This window comes from Pantherophis guttatus, chromosome 2 (genome assembly GCF_059756535.1).
Source record: "Pantherophis guttatus breed Tessera chromosome 2, ASM5975653v1, whole genome shotgun sequence".
NCBI lineage: Eukaryota > Metazoa > Chordata > Lepidosauria > Squamata > Colubridae > Pantherophis > Pantherophis guttatus.
In genome coordinates, this window is record NC_142064.1 from 147,814,793 (window position 1) to 147,832,944 (window position 18,152).

At 40.1% G+C, this 18,152-nt stretch overlaps 1 protein-coding gene across 1 annotated transcript in view; it reads right to left on the reverse strand.

Annotated features, from left to right (window-relative positions):
- Window positions 1-18,152, reverse strand: part of PITPNC1 (phosphatidylinositol transfer protein cytoplasmic 1) — a 169,186-nt gene that overhangs the window by 15,875 nt on the left and 135,159 nt on the right. Inside the window, exon 6 of the mRNA XM_034412637.3 lies at window positions 6,791-6,886. Within this exon, the coding sequence (XP_034268528.1) occupies window positions 6,791-6,886 (96 nt within the window). The remainder of the gene's footprint in view (window positions 1-6,790; window positions 6,887-18,152) is intronic.

The following is an 18,152-nucleotide window of genomic DNA, read 5'->3' on the forward strand; positions in this document are numbered from 1 at the left end:
GCCTTGGGAGTGCTCAAGGCTTGAAAGTGCTATTTTAAAACATCCTGTGCTTGGCATTACAATGTACTGAAAACATGGAGCAATTTGTGCTATTTGGAAGGAAAATTATTCCATCAAAATGAGTTTGCCGCATAAATTATGTTTGACTGAAGTCCAGAAGGGAGCAAAGGAGAATTCTAACACAAGTGATTGAAAAAGGTTTTTAACATAGCGCTTGCAGAACAATTATAAAGCGAATCTTAAGTTAAACATAAGTGGGTTGTTTTGCTTTTCACAGGTACTTTATGACAATAGGGAAAGAACACAGTGAAAAATGTGTGCATGAGAAAACTTTAACATGGCAAAAGAATTTCACTGCTCTTGAAGGCTTAGGAATATAAATGGTACCACTGATATTATAAGAGAAACTCTGTATGCTTAAGGGAATGTATGTATATGTATATATGGGTGTCTGTACACACACACATACATCCACATACACACTAAGGCACCTGACAAATTGCTTTGGAAAATCTTGCAAATCTGTGATATAGAATCTACTAATCTAGACAAAAATAATAATGAAATACAGGTAGTCCTCAACTTACAACAGTTCAGTTAGTGACCATTCAAAGTTACAACGGCATTGAAAAAAAGTGTCTTATGATCCTTTTTCACACATACGACCATTGCAACATCCCTAGGATCACGTGATTAAAATTCAGATGCTTGGCAACTGACTCATATTTATGATGGTTGCAATGTCCCAGGATCACATGATCAACTTTTGCAATCTTCTGACAAGGAAAGTCAATGGGGAAACCAGATTCACTTAACAACCGTGTTTGTTAACTGATCAACTACTGTTGCGTTCAATGGTCATCGTAAGTGGAGGGCTACCTGTATTACATTTATAAAGTAGAATTTTACTGCAGGATTTCTTCCCTTTATTAGAAAACTAGCATCTATCTGTATGCATCTGCTAAGCGTATTCAGCTAGAATCTAGCCTGGAGGAGACACACACCTCTGATATTTCTTATTGCACACATTTCTTGTTTATAGTTTAGTCTATGAAGGGTGCCGAAATCAAGATTCCAATTGGGAAATCTCAGTTGACTTCATCAAGCTATTGTTGCAACATTTTTATGATATCCTTTTTTGATATTGGATTTGGTGGTTGTTGGATTTTTTGGTTAGTTTTTTTATTTTTTTTGGCTATTGTTAGATTTCTGCTGCTAAGTAAGATATTTGTTGAGTTTTGCCCCATCTTTCTTGCCACAGTTGTTAAGTGAATCAGTGCAATTAAGTTAGGAATACAGTTGAATCTGGCTTCTCCATTGACTTTGCTTGACAGAAGGCTGCAAAAAACTGATTGCATGACCATGGGACATGGTGCCCATGATAAATACGAGCCAGTTGCCAAGTGTGCAAATTTTGATCATGTGACCACAAGGATGCTGCAATGATCCAAAGTGTGAAAAGCGGTCATAAATCACTTCAAACAGTCACTAAATGAATGGTTGTAAATTGAGGATGGCCTGTATTGTTTTATTTGATCTTCTTACTGTAAGGAAGAAAGGAAATATAAGCCCCTTAGAATCTCTCTGGATTGGAACAACGTATGAACCCTATTAAATATTGTATAACCTTGATCCATACCATACCAGGAAATCAGGCCTGATATGCACCTTTTTAAAAAAAAAAAACAAACAAACTTTTTTTACTTTTCTTGCAAAAATACAAAAGATTTGTATTTTGATACAAAATGGACAAGAAGAATAAGCTCTGATTGTCTGCTGATTCTGCAAGTCCTGTACTGTAAATGTACAAGGAAGTAAATACACTTACTGTATATTCGTGGTGATTATAAATATAGAGAGCCCCTTTCGTGAAGGCACCAGACTAGAAACTGGGAACTATTGAGTTTTTCCTGCCTTAGCCATGAAAGCCAGGTAGGTGATTTTGGGGCAATCCAGGGGTGAAATCCAGCAGGTTCTGACAGGTTCTGGAGAACCAGTAGCAGAAATTTTAAGTAGTTCAGAGAACCGGCAAATGCCACCTCTGGTTGGCCCCAGAGTGGGGAGGGAATGGAGATTTTGCAGTATCCTTCCCCTGCCGCGCCCACCAAGCCATGCCCACCAAGCCACACCACACCCACCAAGCCACGCCCACAGAACCGGTAGTAAAAAAATGTGGATTTCACCACTGGGCCAATCACTTCTTCTCAGTCCAATTCACTTCCCAGGGTTGCTATTGTAGGAAAAATAGAAGGAATAAAGAGTGTTAGGTATCCCAAAGGTGCTTTTTCAAGACGCAACTGGACCTTTCTTGCTTTTCTTTGAAGATGTTTCACTTCTCATCCAAGAAGCTTCTTCAGTTCTGAAAAAGCACCTGTTGAAAAGCACCTTTGGGACAACCATGACTTGGATGACAGAATCTCCATAGAGTGTTAGGTATGTTTGCCACCTTCCGTTTATTTATAATAATAATGAAGGTGGGATATAAATGAGTAAATAAATAAATCCAGTTCTTGAAAAGCCTTGACAAGAAAACTGCAAGGACCTATCCATGCAAGGACCAAGGACTCAACATTGAGGCGAAAGTACACACATATTGAGAGAGCTGGTTTGGTGTAGTGGTTAAGGCATCAGGTTAGAAACCGGGAGACTTTGAGTTCTAGTCCTGCCTTGGGCACAAAGCCAGCTGGGTGACCTTGGGCCAGTCACTTTCTCTCAGCCTTAGGAAGGAGGCAGTGGAAAACTACTTCTGAAAATCATTGCCAAGAAAGTTGCAGCGACTTGCCCAGGCAGTTCCCCAAGAATCACACAACTGAATGTTAGAAAAAAATATTATAAATAATCAGAACAGGCCATTCCAGCCTCGCTTCGTTTTCATGGTAAAATCAGGTCCCTTGTCTTCTTGAGTTGCCCATAGAAATTAGTGCCTCTTTTCCTAGGATTATATTTTTATCTGTTTTATTTTAATACGGTGATGCTATGCAAATGGATAACTATGGCTGAACGTAATACTGGATGCAACATTCGGCTTCCTGAAAACTTTTATCTTTTCAAATGGAATTTTCATGTGGTTCCTTGTGGTTAAAGGAAAACATAGGAGTGTATATGCGCCAGCAATAAATTTTTTAGAAACAATTAAATAACATTTCTAGTGAACAGGAATGTAGTTAATGTGTGTTACACAGTCTCCTCATGGGAGGAGCAACATAAAACAGCGCAAACACAAGGAAAGCAGGAACATAATCTTTATTTGCATAAACTTAACAGCTCTTAACTTTTTGGTTCCTTAAAGCAAATTGTGGGGGGGGAAAAAACAAAAAGTGAAGAGGTGCTGGTTTTTGCAAATGAAGAACATGTATTTGTTAGTGGCTTTCTCATAGGGCTACTGCCATCCGTACAGTAGCTCAGTACTATTGTTAGAAAAGCTGAACTTCTGTATCCTCTCAAGTTTTGGAAAGCAGGAAGGAATGTTCTTTGTGACTGATTGCTAGCAGCAGTATCTACGTCATGTTTACTCTTTTAATCCAAATATTATATTGGGAGTTCAGGTGTGTGAGACTGTGTGAAGGAAACCAAGGAGCAGGAGATTTAGTACATACGAGATGAGGCAACACAAGCCAATTGTGAAAGCTCTGGAAAGAAAGCGCTTCAAAAAGAATCCACTTTAGTGAACTCACAGTAAGTCTGGCTGGAAATGTACTCTCACAGTTTTCAAGATTAATATCTAGTTAGACTTGCATCCAAGAGGCCTTTCTGAAATCCGAGTGATTTCTTTGTTTCTTTGGTTTGCCAACTGTGTGAGGCTGGACAACATGCCATTCAGATTCCAATGTTTGGAGTGGCATTTAAGAGGAAGGGAGGAAGGAAAGATTGATTGGTCACATTTGACAATTTCTGGGTTTTCAGCAACTATGAGTTCAGTAAAAATTTGCTGACCTATCTCTAGAATGTCTTCTCTCCTTCCTCTGTGTTCATGAGGCAGTACAGGACTCAGATGTTTCTTTTTTTCTAACCAGGAGAGAGCCATAAAGCTGTTTTAATAGTAAAAGAACTGACTGTGTTCCTACTGCTGTGCAGGTAATCCTTGGTTAATGACTTGTTAAGCAACCGTTCGAAGGCACTGGACAATAGTCCTCAAAGTTCTGGCTGTTCCAGACCCACTCCACCCCCTTCACATAATCACAATCAGGATTCTTGGCAAGTGGCTCAGATGTATGACTGTTGTAGTTTTCTGCAGTCTTATGATTGCCGCTTGTGACTTTCCCTGCTGACTTCCTACAAGCAAAGTCAATGGAGAAACCGGCAGAGAAGATTGCAAATTGCTCCTTTAAATTGCTCCCAATTTCACTGCTCTTTCTCCCAAGGACTCCAACTACAGAATAGCTCAGTGGTGCACATCCATAGCATCTCCTGCCCACAATTCATAGTGTCAGCCCTGGAGGCCATCTTTTCTTTGGATCTTCAGGGCTGCCACATTTAGTGCTGTGGGAAACTGGGAGTGGGGATTGTATGGAGCTGGGATGATATCTAGCCATAATAACATTCTTTTCTCTGAGAGTCAAGGACATTCTGCCCTGCATCTGGAGTGGCATGACTGGGAGGCATCTCCAGATGGGACGGTGCATTGATTGGACCATGTGGTGGACATGTGGGTGCAGGGGAAGGGACTTGGACTTTCTTTTGGTTGGGGAAAACCTGGAACCTTTCAGATTTGGGTTTTCTCAGATGTGCCAATATGACACCTCTAATAAAATGGAACTTTGAGGAACTTCTAGCCTCTGAGTCTTCTTTTGTTGGGGGTGTTACTTGGAACCCTGACACATAGTTCATACATGCCTGGCCACAATGGCACAGTCCCGCAGCGGCTGCCAATGCCCCTTCATGCAACTGGCAGCAGCCACCTCCGGCCCCACCATGCATATGCTATAGCAGGCACTTAGCTGCCAACTACTGGCTTCCTCGCAGGACTTGCAACTTCCTGCAGCTTCTCCACTGATTTTACCTGCTGGAAGCTGTCAGGAAGTTGCAAGGAGGTCCTTGCTTAACAACTTATTATGCCTTGGGGACTGCCTGGATTGCCGTGGCTAAGTGATGTAGTCATATAACATTGTACATTATGACTGCATTGCTTACTAATGAGAATTCTGGTCTGACTTACCATTGTTAAGTGAGAATTACCTGTAATGTATTCTTTCTTTTAAGAGAGCTAGCTTGCTTAGCCCTGGTACTTATATCAGGGCTTTAAGACATTTTTATAGAAGTTGCAACATGAGCCAGCCAGCAAGTGAATGGGTCCTATAGTTTGGAAGGGGGTTCATCTCCCTTGCCCGCCAGATCTATTGCAGGAACATAGCATGCTGTCCCAGATGCACACACTTGGCATCTATCTGTAAATTTATAGGATAGAACGAAAAATATCAGAAGTCATGTGGACATCATAGGAGATTTTTTTTTAAAAAAAAAAGTTCTAGCCATAGGAATACTGATCTTGAGTGAAATATCAAATTCCAATAGTTACATCTTTTTTTAAAATGTGATTTTGAGTTCCCCTAAGAGAAAAAGCAGTCCACTCCCACAATGCTCTGCCTTCTTGCTAACGTAAGGAGTCTACCTAGTGAAGGTGGAAATTGGAATTCTGAATTCTGCCCACCACACACTCAGGAAAGCAATTGGTTGTTAGCTTTCCTGTTGATAAGTGACATTGTGTGAGAAGAGAAGTAATCTATCACTTGCTGCTCTGAAAGTATTCTGCATGACATTATTTGAGGAGAGTAACACTATTGGTCTTGTTGCTGAAGAGTGATAAAAGCCGATGGGGAGGACATGATTTTTATGTTGACAAACTTTCTTTTCTGTATCAAGGATGGAGTAACACTCATAAATGTGGCTGTGTGGATAATCCTTGTGTCAGTCTTCGCTGCAGAAGCCATGCCTCTTGAACCGAAATTTTTCAGAACATGATCCGAGGAGCTGATGCCATTAGGTTGACAAGAGATGAGTTTTTAGGACTTACACACAGTGCAGTGAATTATGAAAAATCATTGCATCCAAATGATATCTCTCTATTTAAGGTTTGTTAAAGGATTTTCAAAGGCTGAAGTTAAAAACGTGGAATATCAGCAAAGTGGATTCAAAATCTGCATTGATTACCTGATCCAGTTCAAGGTGCGTGTATTAACTTAAAGCCCTTCAGGTTATGGGGCCAGATTATTGAGAGACAGGCTTTTCCTGATTTCATCTGCCCATCCCACCAGATCCAGCAGAGAGAGGATATGTTACAGGTTCCGTCAGCTAAGAAGCTACATTTGGCAGGGCTCTAGGCAGTCAGCCTTTTCTAATGTGGCACCCATATTGTGGAATCTTGAATAACAGAGTTGGAAGGGACCTTGGAGGTCTTCTCATTCAACCCCCTGCTCAAGCAGGAGACCCTATACCTGTGATGGCGAACCTATGGCAGGTGGCACGCGTAGCCATATCAGTGGGCACACCAGCTAAGGTCTGGCGTGCATGTGTGCGCTGGCCAGCTGATTTTCGGGCCTTCTGGGCCCACCAGAAGTAGGGAAACAGGCTGTTTCCTGCCTCCGGAGGGCCTGGGGGTGGTGGGGCAGGCCCATTTTTCTTTCTCACCTTGCTCCAGATCCACCTTGCGCATGCGTGTGCAACCAGTCCCCCCCCCCCCCCGCTCCTGGCAGCCGAACTACTCCAGAATGGGAACATTCTCCCCAAGGTAGCTTGGGTGTTTCCATGAGTTACTTGCACAATATAAGTCAAAAGCATTGTGTCCTTTATTTACCTCCGATTCCTTATAATAGCGCTCAGGAATTTCATCACAGGCAATATCAATGAAGCAGACTTCTCGGTCAAGATCTTTGGCTTCATTATCAAATATCTGCAAGATTTAAAACAAAAACACTTAAATGTTTTAATAGACACATATATTTTGAAGCTAAACTCTGTGGACGTTGTGTACTGGCACAACTTGTTTCAAGGAACAAAACTACAATTTCAAAAGTGGCAGGATATGTTCTTGGTCTTGATTCCTAATTATAGGTTAGCTGTACACAAATTATGCAGGTTGCAGGCAATAACTTCAATGCACAAGCCCAAATTTACTTCATGCCTCTGACCAGTTTTCCATGTTATTCTCATAAGTGACAGAATGAAAACGTGATTTAAGACGTAAGATGGGAAAAAACTCAAGAGGCAAGCAGCCCTTTGCCAGCCTTTTCAGAATAAAGGTAAAGGTTTCCCTGTCCAGTCGTGTCTGCCTCTAGCGCACAGTGCTCAACTCAATTTTTTGGCCAAGGGAACCAGACATTGTCCAAAAGACATTTTCCGTGGCCATATGACCAGCATGACTCTATGCCAAAGGCACACTGAACACTGTTACCTTCCAAATGAAGTGGTACCTATTTATCTACTCGCATTTGCATGTTTTCGAAATGCTAGGTGGGCAAAAGCTGGGGCAAGTAACAGGAACTCACCCTATTATGTGGCACTTGAGTCTCAAATCTGGCCTGTCAGCTTTCCAGCTGACAAGCTAGCCGCTGAGCCACCGCACCCCCTTTCAGAGTAAACCTATTGTTAGTCTCCATTTCTATGACCATGATATATGCTTATAAAACATTAATGCTATTTTTGAATGAATAAATACATATCATACAATCCACAACTTCTGGGCTAAAAAGAATGTTCCAATTGGATTGGGGAGCAGAGGGCACTGAAAATTTACAGAATTTGCTTCATTTATGTTCTAACCTAGGCTTCCCCAAACTACGAAGCAGACTCCTTATCCTGACAAAAAACCCCTTTTATTAAGTTACTGTGAATTCTTCTCATTCACATCCAGCAAAGTCTTTCAAGGATGAATTTACAGTCACAGACCTTATCTGGCTTGGGGAGCTGCCAGGCCGATATCTTCAAAACTTGGCAAGGAGTCACAGAGAGTCATGAACTGAACCAATTAAGCGAACTAATTGTCTCCTGCAAACTCCACTCCCATTTAGCTCCTCTTTTATTCCCTCTGGGAGGGGCCATTCATCATCCACCTGTGGCCTTACTCCCAAGTCGACCCTTGTTCTTTAGCTATTCCCTTCGTCTGGTAACTCTGCGCATGCGCACACTGGGAACAGGCTCCAGCCATTCGTCTGCTTCACTGATGTCTGACTCAGAAGGTAGCTGATAACTGGCATCCAGCCCTGGCCCCCTCTCTGCCTTCAACGCAGAGCCCTCATTAGAGACTTCCTCAGACTCCAGGACTGGTCCATGTTCCTCCCCAACCTCCTCACTGTACGAATCTGTTGCCAGCTTTGCTGGCTGCTGGTGGGCCACAACAATTTATTTCTTATAAAGCTGCCTCATCTTTCCTAACCTCTGATGTGTCATTCATTCCAGTGGAAGGCTAACCATTAGCCCTAATCAGCCAGTCCCTCTGAGCGACAGGCTCTGGTATCAAGATACCCCATTATCCATGGAAAGCAAATCAAATATTCCTGGCATTCAGAACTGCCTTTCTGCCCTCTCTTCCTGGCTATGTAAATGTTATACATAGATAGGGCAAAGGCCTCTAAACACTTTTCTCAAGGGAATCTTCTTGTAAATGGGGCTTTCCATGGGGCTGCCCTTCACGTTGATTTGGAAGGTACAAATGGCAAGATTGGTGACAGCAAATGAACAGAATAATCCCAAATATTGTAAGATTCTATTCTAGGTAGTGGTTATTACACATACAAATGTTCATTGTTCAGGTCCTTAGTACCTTCAGGACCACGTGCTCCAGGGAGAATCGGTGGGTCAAACATGTGCTGTGGTTGCCTGATAGTGGATGCTTACCATTCCCTGAATATTAAGGGAACAGGAGCCCAGATGAAGGCTTTTTCAATTATAACCTCCTTGCTCTAGAATAGGCCATGCCTGGTTAGAACTCTTAGGAAGGCTGTTAACTTAAGGCAGTTCTTCTATAAAAACTTTGGAATGGAACCTATTTACTATTTTGTAGTTTTATTGCAACTTTTATGGCTTCATCAGATGATAAAATCACCCAGAATTGTCAGCTGAGCTAGCACACAAATAACAATGAAACTAAATTAAACCAAACGCATTTCATTGAAACAAATGATTTATTTTTCTTTTTTCTATTCCTTCCTCCTGCTGGTTAACAACAACAACAAAAAAGTTAAAACTATATTGGCTTTTCAACATACCCATTTGCAAACATTCAAAGGACTGTGCACGCATTGGATAAGTATGGATGACCAAACTCATCACCACTTTGTAAAGCGGGCTAGTGTGATAGCCTTGTCTTGTAGGGAGGCAGTAGCTTGACAAAGGTTCATCGGTTGAATATGAATGTCTGATGAGAGATTTGAGTTACAGATCATCTGCCTAACAGCTGTATGGCAAAGAACTCTGCTATCCATAAGATATTACTTTCATCTTCCCGATCAATTTTAAGTGGATCCTAAATCTAATAGATTTCACTCCTGGGATGTCTGAAATTTTTATTCATGTATAATTTACTCTTGTATTCAGGTGGAGGTTTAATCTCTTAGCTTGAAACACTCTCTGCTGTGACAACATGGCCTGTGCATTTTTGCTTTGATTAGTTTATCTAATATTTTATTGTATTTTAAATGATTTTAGAGGGTACTTTTTGCTTTGATATTGTGAAATTTATTAAAGTAAATAAATAGCTACATCAGAAGTAAGAAATGGAGCTATTTATATACTAAATCAATGTAGATAATTATTGCTTCTAGCCAAATATTCTCTGAAATATTTAAGAGCCTGTAGAGGGGATAATTTCATTAATTATGCAATTGAGCTGGGGATATTTAAAAGTTTTTTTTTTTAAAGGAAAATTAAAGTTCATGGGGAAAAGCAGAAGGCTTTCCAACCGGCTTTTTTTATGCTGGCAAAGAGCAGAAAGCAAATGGCAAGAACATTCTGTGTTCTTAACAATGTCAGGATTGTAGAACAGACTCATAAATATTATGATATGAAAGAGAAATTAGAGAGGCTTGTTTTTCTAAAGTAATGTAATATAGCAATATAAAACACCTATGACTAAACCAAATCAAGAATTCTCAAGAACCAAAAGTGAATTATAAATTATAACCTTTCTAAAAATGTCAGCCATTTCTTTTTTTATTATTGTATTTACAAAGCTATTGGCCTATTCTCAATGGTAATGAAATCCAGTGGAGGCTCACATTAGAAGAAAAAGAAGAAAGCAATTTTTGCACATTCTTTCTTCTCCATTCTCTTATGTTCTGGAACATTCCTCATCTTTTCCAGAGCAGATTTTTAGGAAGCATAGGGGAATTGACTTAAATTGCTCTGTTCTTTAGCAGAAGTGGTCAAGGTAGTCTGAATCTATTTTTTATTGCTCAGTCAAGACAGAATTTGGACCAACAGATCAAATACTGTACAGACAGAAATATAGGAATAACAGAATAACAGAGGTGGAAGGGACCTTGGAGGTCTTCTAGTCCAACCCCCTGTTCAGGCAGGAAACCCTATAGTACCATTTCAAACAAATGGTTGTCCAATCCCTTCCACAGTTGGAGCATTCACAACTTCTGGAGGCAGATTGTTCCACTGATTAATTGTTCTAACTGTCAGGAACTTTCTCCTTAGTTCTAGGTTGCTTCTCTCCTTGATTAGTTTCCATCCATTGCTTCTTGTCCTGCCTTCTGGTGCTTTGGAGAGTAGCTTGATTCCCTCTTCTTTGTGGCAGCCGCTGAGATATTGGAACACTGCTATCATGTGACCCCTAGTCGATTACAACCCATTTTTTAAAAATTCCAAATGAAATTTAGCTGTGATCCCTGAACTTTGCTGGCTGAGGAACTATAGAATTTGGCAAGAACTCTGTTATATTAGTAGAATATAAAATAAAGTGCTGCCATTAAAAATATGTTAGCAGAATCCTGGAAAGGCTGTTATTTTAATTCAAGTCACACACATAAAGTCTTCAGGTTGCATTCTCGGTGTTCCTAAATCAGTTCATTATGATTAGGATCCACCTTTTACAATATATTAAAAATTGCATTAATGAGAGAAAAGATTCTCTGAGCTAATGAATATTTTAAATCTTAACTGCCAACGTTCATCAACAGACTCCAAATGAAATAAAAATAATAATCCAGACTGAGAGGTTCCCCCCCCCCAGCCTAGATTAATACACCGTTTGCTTCAGTTTTCTAGAGAGTAATTTTCATATTTGCATATACTGCCAGCTACTCCCCAAATACTGTATGACCACATGTAATACAGTAATGTAACCTTCTGGTCGTCCCAAGGGACAATAAATAAGGAGCCTTGATAGCACAGTGGTCTAGAGCACCCTGTCATTAACACAGCTGCCTGCAATTACTGCTGGTTCGAATCTCTCCAAGGCTCAAGGTTGACTCAGCCTTCCATCCTTTCTAAGGTAGGTAAATTGAGGACCCAGTTTGTGGGGCAATAAGCTGACTTTGTATAAATATACAAAAGTATGAAGGCTATTGCTTAACGCATTGTAAGCCGCCCTGAGTCTCCGGAGAAGGGCGGCATATAAATCAAATTAAAAAAAAACAAAAAACAAAACAGAGGATCAAAGCTTTGAAAGGCTATTTCTGTAGCTTAGAGAACGTTGTCCTCTTTTCCCATTATCTATAATGTATTGTATTAATAAGATGTAACAAGATTAGAAATGTATAGTATGTATGATTGTGTTCTTACCATTTAGCTTTCAAGGTTGCAGATCCTGCTTACTTTTGCTCTGTGCTCACTTAGCCTTTACTGCTAATCGATCAATGCATAAGAGGAGGAGGGGAAGGTATTAGCAGGTTAGTTGTAGAGACTGACATTGATTAGGGCTGTGACAAATGATTCTTTGGAAGGGCAGATACTGAAGCTCAAATACTGTGGCCACCTAATGAGAAGCAAAGGACTTATTGGAAAAAGACCCTGATATTGGGAAAGATTGAAGGCAAAAGGAGAAAAGGACGGAAGAGGATGGGATGATTGGATAGCATCATCGACACAATGAACATGAATTTGGATAAACTCCGGGAAACAGTGGAGGACAGGAGAGGTCTGGCATGTGAAGTCCACGTGATTGCAAAGAGTTGGACATGACTTAGCGACTGAACAACGACAACAAATGACAACTGACGGCTCAAGATTGTTCAGATGGCTTCTGTGCCTAAAAGAAGACTAGAATCCAGGTTTCCTCATGCCTACTCCACTCCTCTGTTCACAATAGGATCCCTTATGCCACCAGGCTTGAAATTTTGGGCTTGGACAACCTAGAACTACACCACCTACGGTCTGACCTAAGCATAGTACACCAAATTGTCTGCTACAACGTCCTACCTGTCAATGACTACTTCAGCTTCAACCGCAATAATACACGAGCAAACAATAGATACAAACTCAAGGTAAACAGTTCCAAGCTCAATTGCAGAAAATACGATTTCAGCAACAGAGTGGTCAATGCCTGGAATGCACTACCTGACTCTGTTGTTACATCCTCAAACCCCTTAAACTGTCTACCGTGGACCTCACCCCATTCCCAAGAGGACTGTAAGGAGGCGTGCATAAGCGCATCAGCGTGCCTACCGTCCCTGTCCTATTGTTCCCATTTATTCATACTCATTTCCTGTGTTCATGTCCATGTTTATACTTATACCTGTTTTCTTGTACATGTTTGACAAACTAACTAACTAAATATAAATAAATAAATCTTAATGACTACACTACATCATCTCTCTAGCAAATTCCATACTTACTAATTAAAATTAAACTTAACAAAAGAAACATACATTCTTGATTAAATATAACAATTGTTTCTAATGGACTTTAGACTTTTTAAAAAGGCCTTTGTTTAAAAGCATTTCCACACCGCCAGTATTTCCAATCCCAAAGTAATTAGGAAACAATCTATCATCATCTTTCTTGTCTGCCCATTTTGAAAAACAAAGAACGCACAGAGAGCACCATCAGTCAATCACTGTTCGGACTCTTCCCTTACAAATGACCAGTAGATGAGTTTTAAAAATAACATCTGGTCAGTGTTCTGGCCAGTCCTGCAACAATTGTCCCCTTGTTGTTACTACTTTACACATAACAATGACATGAAATTAATTGCTAGGGCTTCTCTCACCAGTTTTCAGTGTATGTTGTATACTGTATATGCTGTATACAAAAAAAAAATAAAAAATCAAAGCCGAGAGGTTGCATAGTTTGAGCTACAACATGTCTTATCTGTATTTGCCATTATTCTAGATCTGGGTCCCCTGGGGTTGCACATGAGCTGTTTCATTTCTTGCAGCCACTTCCCTAGGCACCTGTCAAACTGATTTGCCTGATTCTTTAAAAGAAAAAAACCTAAAAAAACCAACAACCGAAAAACCAAATTAGATTCTTTAACTTCAAAAAGCAGAGAAGCTGGCACACTGCAAATCAAAATGTTTTGCTGGAATAGCGGCTTCATTCTAAGGCAGCCTCTGCATTCCGCATATGCCTTAAGGCCTTATGTGGTACAAAAACAGACAAAGCCAACAGACACAGGGGTCCTCAGGCTCCCCTTTAAACTCACATCCTCAACATATGTAATGGCAAACCTGGACTCAGTGGTAAATCACACATATTCTGGCTTGATCCATCTCCTTACATAAGATTGCTGGGCACGGTTTGGTTAGAGGAGCATTTTCACATTGCAATATGCAATGTGCATATTGTGCAATGTGCAAAGCCGCATGCATCTGGCTGGATATTGCTAGTTCCAACTCTTCGTTGCTTTTCTCCTTGCCCTCCCCTATCCTTGATGGTTCAGAATCATGCCTTCTTCCTCCTCATATCTTCAGAATTAAAGGATACTTGATGCTTTGTGGCTGTAAAACTGCACAGGTATTGAATTTCTTCCAGGTCCTGGACTGGAAACTGCTGATTCCTGTCTCACCTTCCTCAAACCTTACACCTAGTTGTTCAGGATCCTAATGGGAGTTGTAGAGAAGGAGGGTTGCAGAAGGCACGAGTGGGGGAGAGATAGTTACCACCCCTGTTGTTATGCCATCTCTTCCACTGCTGCTCCTGCATTAGTCATAATTTCAGGCAGCAGCAGTACTTCTGCCAATTTGCAATATTTCCTCTCCTTAGTTGGGGAAGGCATGTTATTAAGCCGTATCACACAGTCCAGAAAATAAGGTTCACATTAGATGGATTCATTGACTGGATTTCATAAATCTCATTAGGTAGACTTACGGTTAAGAGTAAAAAAAATATACAGCTAATGTAGGGAATCTTGGAAACTGAAGGGCCTGGTGGCTCAGCAGACTGATAGCATTGTGATTAACACCAGCTGTCTGCAATTACTGTAAGTTCGAATCTCACCAGGCTCAAGGTTGACTCAGCCTTCCATCCTTCCTAAGGTAGGTAAATTGAGGACCCAGTTTGTGGGGGCAATAAACTGACTTTGTATAAATATACAAAAGTATGAAGGCTATTGCTTAACGCATTGTAAGCTGCCCTGAGTCTCCGGAGAAGGGCGGCATATAAATCAAATTTAAAATAATAATAATAATAATAAATACACCCGAACTCTAGCATTCGTTCAGTAGAGAATTCATTAAGGTGGGATTTCTGAAAGCTATTTGAATAGCTTTTTTCCAGAAAAAAAGGAGCTTCCTCAATCCTGAAATATCCATCTGCTTATTCCTGAGATTTTGAGATACTCCTATTTCATTCCCAGCCTCAGAGTTTTAGTGAGCCGTGGTAGAAGAATAGGGGAGATTCTTGCAGAGCTTAAACTAGTGGAGCAAACCCTTCTTCCTGCTTCCTCCCGTCTGTCCTAAATTTAGAGGGGGCCCAGTGCCTGAAAACTTTAATCAATGGGGACCCCCATCCAAAAGGCCCAAAAAACTCTACCTTGCCTTAGCAGAAGGGGTTCAATGAAATGGGAGCCACCATTGAGAAGATGTTGACTCATCAATGATTTATGGAATATCATGGCTTAGGCCCAGGATATCTGTTGGACCATCTGCAACTAGCAACAGCTCCCCATCGCCCGGTGCGTTCTCACAGGGAGGGCCTACTCAGGATGCCATCGGTTAGACAATGTCAGCTGGCGACCCCCAGAAGTAGAGCTTTCTCTGTGGGGGCTCCCACCCTTTGGAATCAATTCCCCCTGGGGTTCCGGTTGGCCCCTGACCTTCACACCTTCTGCCGCGAATTAAAAACATGGCTGTTCAAATTGCCCAGCCTGGACTGATGGGGTTTGAATTATTTTAATATGTTTAACATGTGTTTAATATGTATTTTAACATGTTTTATCTGGTTTGATTTTAATTGTTGTGAGCCGCCCTGAGTCCTATGGAGATAGGGCGGCATACAAATCAAATAATAAATAAATAAATAAATAAATAAATAAATAAATAAATAAATAAATAAATAAATACATACATACATAATAAAACTCATGAGTGGGGAGTCATACAAGTGGCCCCCTCTGTCTGGACTGGTTGGGCAGATTTGATTTTGGCAAAGTCTTATCTAGTGATCCCCAATGCTAAACTGTAAAGAAGACATGCCCTTTAAAGGGAATAATCAGCATTTTGAACTGGAAGCGACTGGCAACTGATGGAATGAACTTCAGAATGGGTGTTATCTCATTTGATGACGCTATCAGGAGTTTAAGCTACTTACATTTTATACCAAGTATAGCTTTTGGGTATAGCTTTTGAGTTGTCTCTGAAAACCACTTCACGGATAGCAGCAATCCATCCAGGTTATGGTTATTATCACCAGGGCATCTTGATTCAGGTAGAGTCGCAACCAGTATTCTATCTAAAGCTTGACAGTCTTTGCAGGTCACGACTTTCACTTGATGTTTAAAAAGGGACCACAGGAACAGAAGAACCAAGCCACAAACCAACTTCTGTTGGGTTTACCAAAGCCCCTAGAGTAACTATGGGACCAGATGTTACAAAATCACCATAATCTACCAAAATTATGATCTACCAAGCAAATCTGTCCTGGTAGGATTTAATCTGCGCTTGTTTTGCCTAGAAAGTTGTTCATTTGCTGCTTGAGCAACCATTTAATTAGGATTTCTACTTTCAGTCAAGGAAAAATAACACAGAGTATTGCATTTCAGTTCATAAGGTCTCTGAGCCCTTTATACACTAAACTAGCACACAATAGCTGATTCCCCTCTCCTTATAGTTAACATGGCTGGGTTTACTGAGCATATTGTAATTTCTTTAGTGTTAAGTTTATGACATTAATCCTTCTAATTGTTACTTAATAAATAGCTTGTGGTTAAAGCACAATATGTGAATCACATTGGTGAGTGAATTCGCTCATTAAATTCACACAACTAAGCCATGATGTTGTTATATGGTTTTGATTAGTTTAATTGTTTAATACATTGTATGAATCAGGCTATTCTGGTTTAAAAATCATGATTTATAGACAAGAAAGTTGGGTGAGTCCAGCCAAATAGTAATTTACTGAACAAATCATGGTTAAGCAAACCATGGCACTGTTATTTACTATATAATTATTCACTATAGTTACTATAATAAGCCACAATGGGTTACTAATCACATCATTTGTGTTAACTTATTTTAAAATATTATGTGATGTCATGGTGGTTAAACTATCAGACTAGAAAGTAGGAGACTGTGAACTCTAGTTCGGTCTTAGGCCTGAAAACTGGCTGGGTGACTTTGGGTCTTTTCTTTCTTTCTTTCTTTCTTTCTTTCTTTCTTTCTTTCTTTCTTTCTTTCTTTCTTTCTTTCTTTCCCTCTCTCTCTCTCTCTCTCTCCCTCCCTCCCTCCCTCCCTCCCTCCCTCCCTCCCTCCCTCACCTCAAAGTGTTGTTGTTGTGGGGAAAATAGTAAGGGGAAGATGTGTTAGATATGTTCTCTGCCTTGAGTTATATGTAAAATATTATAAAGGCAGAATATAAATAAATAAAACATAAAAATCCAGTCAGTGAGACACAATTTTCATGAACATTTTCCTGTGATTTTTTTTTTTTTTTTTTGTATGGTAGAAGTAAATTAAGGCAAGCTGCTTAGAGCTCCAGTCTGCATAAGAGGTACATAATGACTTTCATCCACCATTTAAAGGATGAGTAATGTATGAATTGAGGCTTAAGCTCTTGAAATTCCAAGCCTTCTACTCAGAGCTTGTCATCAATGTCTTGATTTGAAAAACATCATTTACAGATAACTGTTTGTGCTCTTCTAATTGAACAGGGACAGCTCACTGAACTGTTTAGTTTATATAAAAGAAAACTAATATTCAACACAAAGGTCTAAGATTGGCTTGCCAGCCAACTAGCACTAATTGCTCATAGCAATTCATTCAGACTGCTGGGAACTTGCTGTGACCCTCTTGACAATGTTATGTATTCCCTGAAAGAATTCAATATACAGCATGAAGCACTTAAGATGGTGAGTTTAGAAAGAAACCATGACCTTGCTGGGAAGCTCTCTTAGATGATAAGAGTACAAATCAAAAATATTGATATTGTTTTATACGTCAAAAATGAGCTGTAATAACCTGGAGTTCCAAATATTATGGAGAATTTTTCTTATACAGGACATGTTAAAGGTAGACTTATAATCATTCATTTAATGACGGTTTGAAGTCACTGAAAAAAGTGACTTATGACTGTTCTTCACATTTATGACTGTTGTAAGTATCCTCATGGTCATGTGATCAAAATTCAGACTCTTGGCAACTAGCTCAAATTTATGATCACTGCAGTGTCCCGGGGTCATGTGATCACCTTTTGTGTCCTTCTGACAAGCAAAGTCAATGGGGGACTCAGATTCACTTAACAACTATGTTACTAACTTAACAACTGTTGCGATTCACTTAATTCCTGTAGCAAGAAAGGTCATAAAATGGAGTAAAACTTACTTAACAACTGTCTTGCTCAGCAACAGAAATTTTGGGCTCAATGGTTGTAAGTCGAGGACTACGTGTATTTCACAGTATCAGTCCTCAATATTAAGTCACCCTCATCACAAAAGATACTCAACATTCTGTGCTAATGCAAACCCATCATGTTAATGGACCTAGTTTGGGTCCCATAAAGATTTATTTTGTCCCTTATGAGATTAAATCAACTGAAGACCAGTGGTGAAATCTAAAATT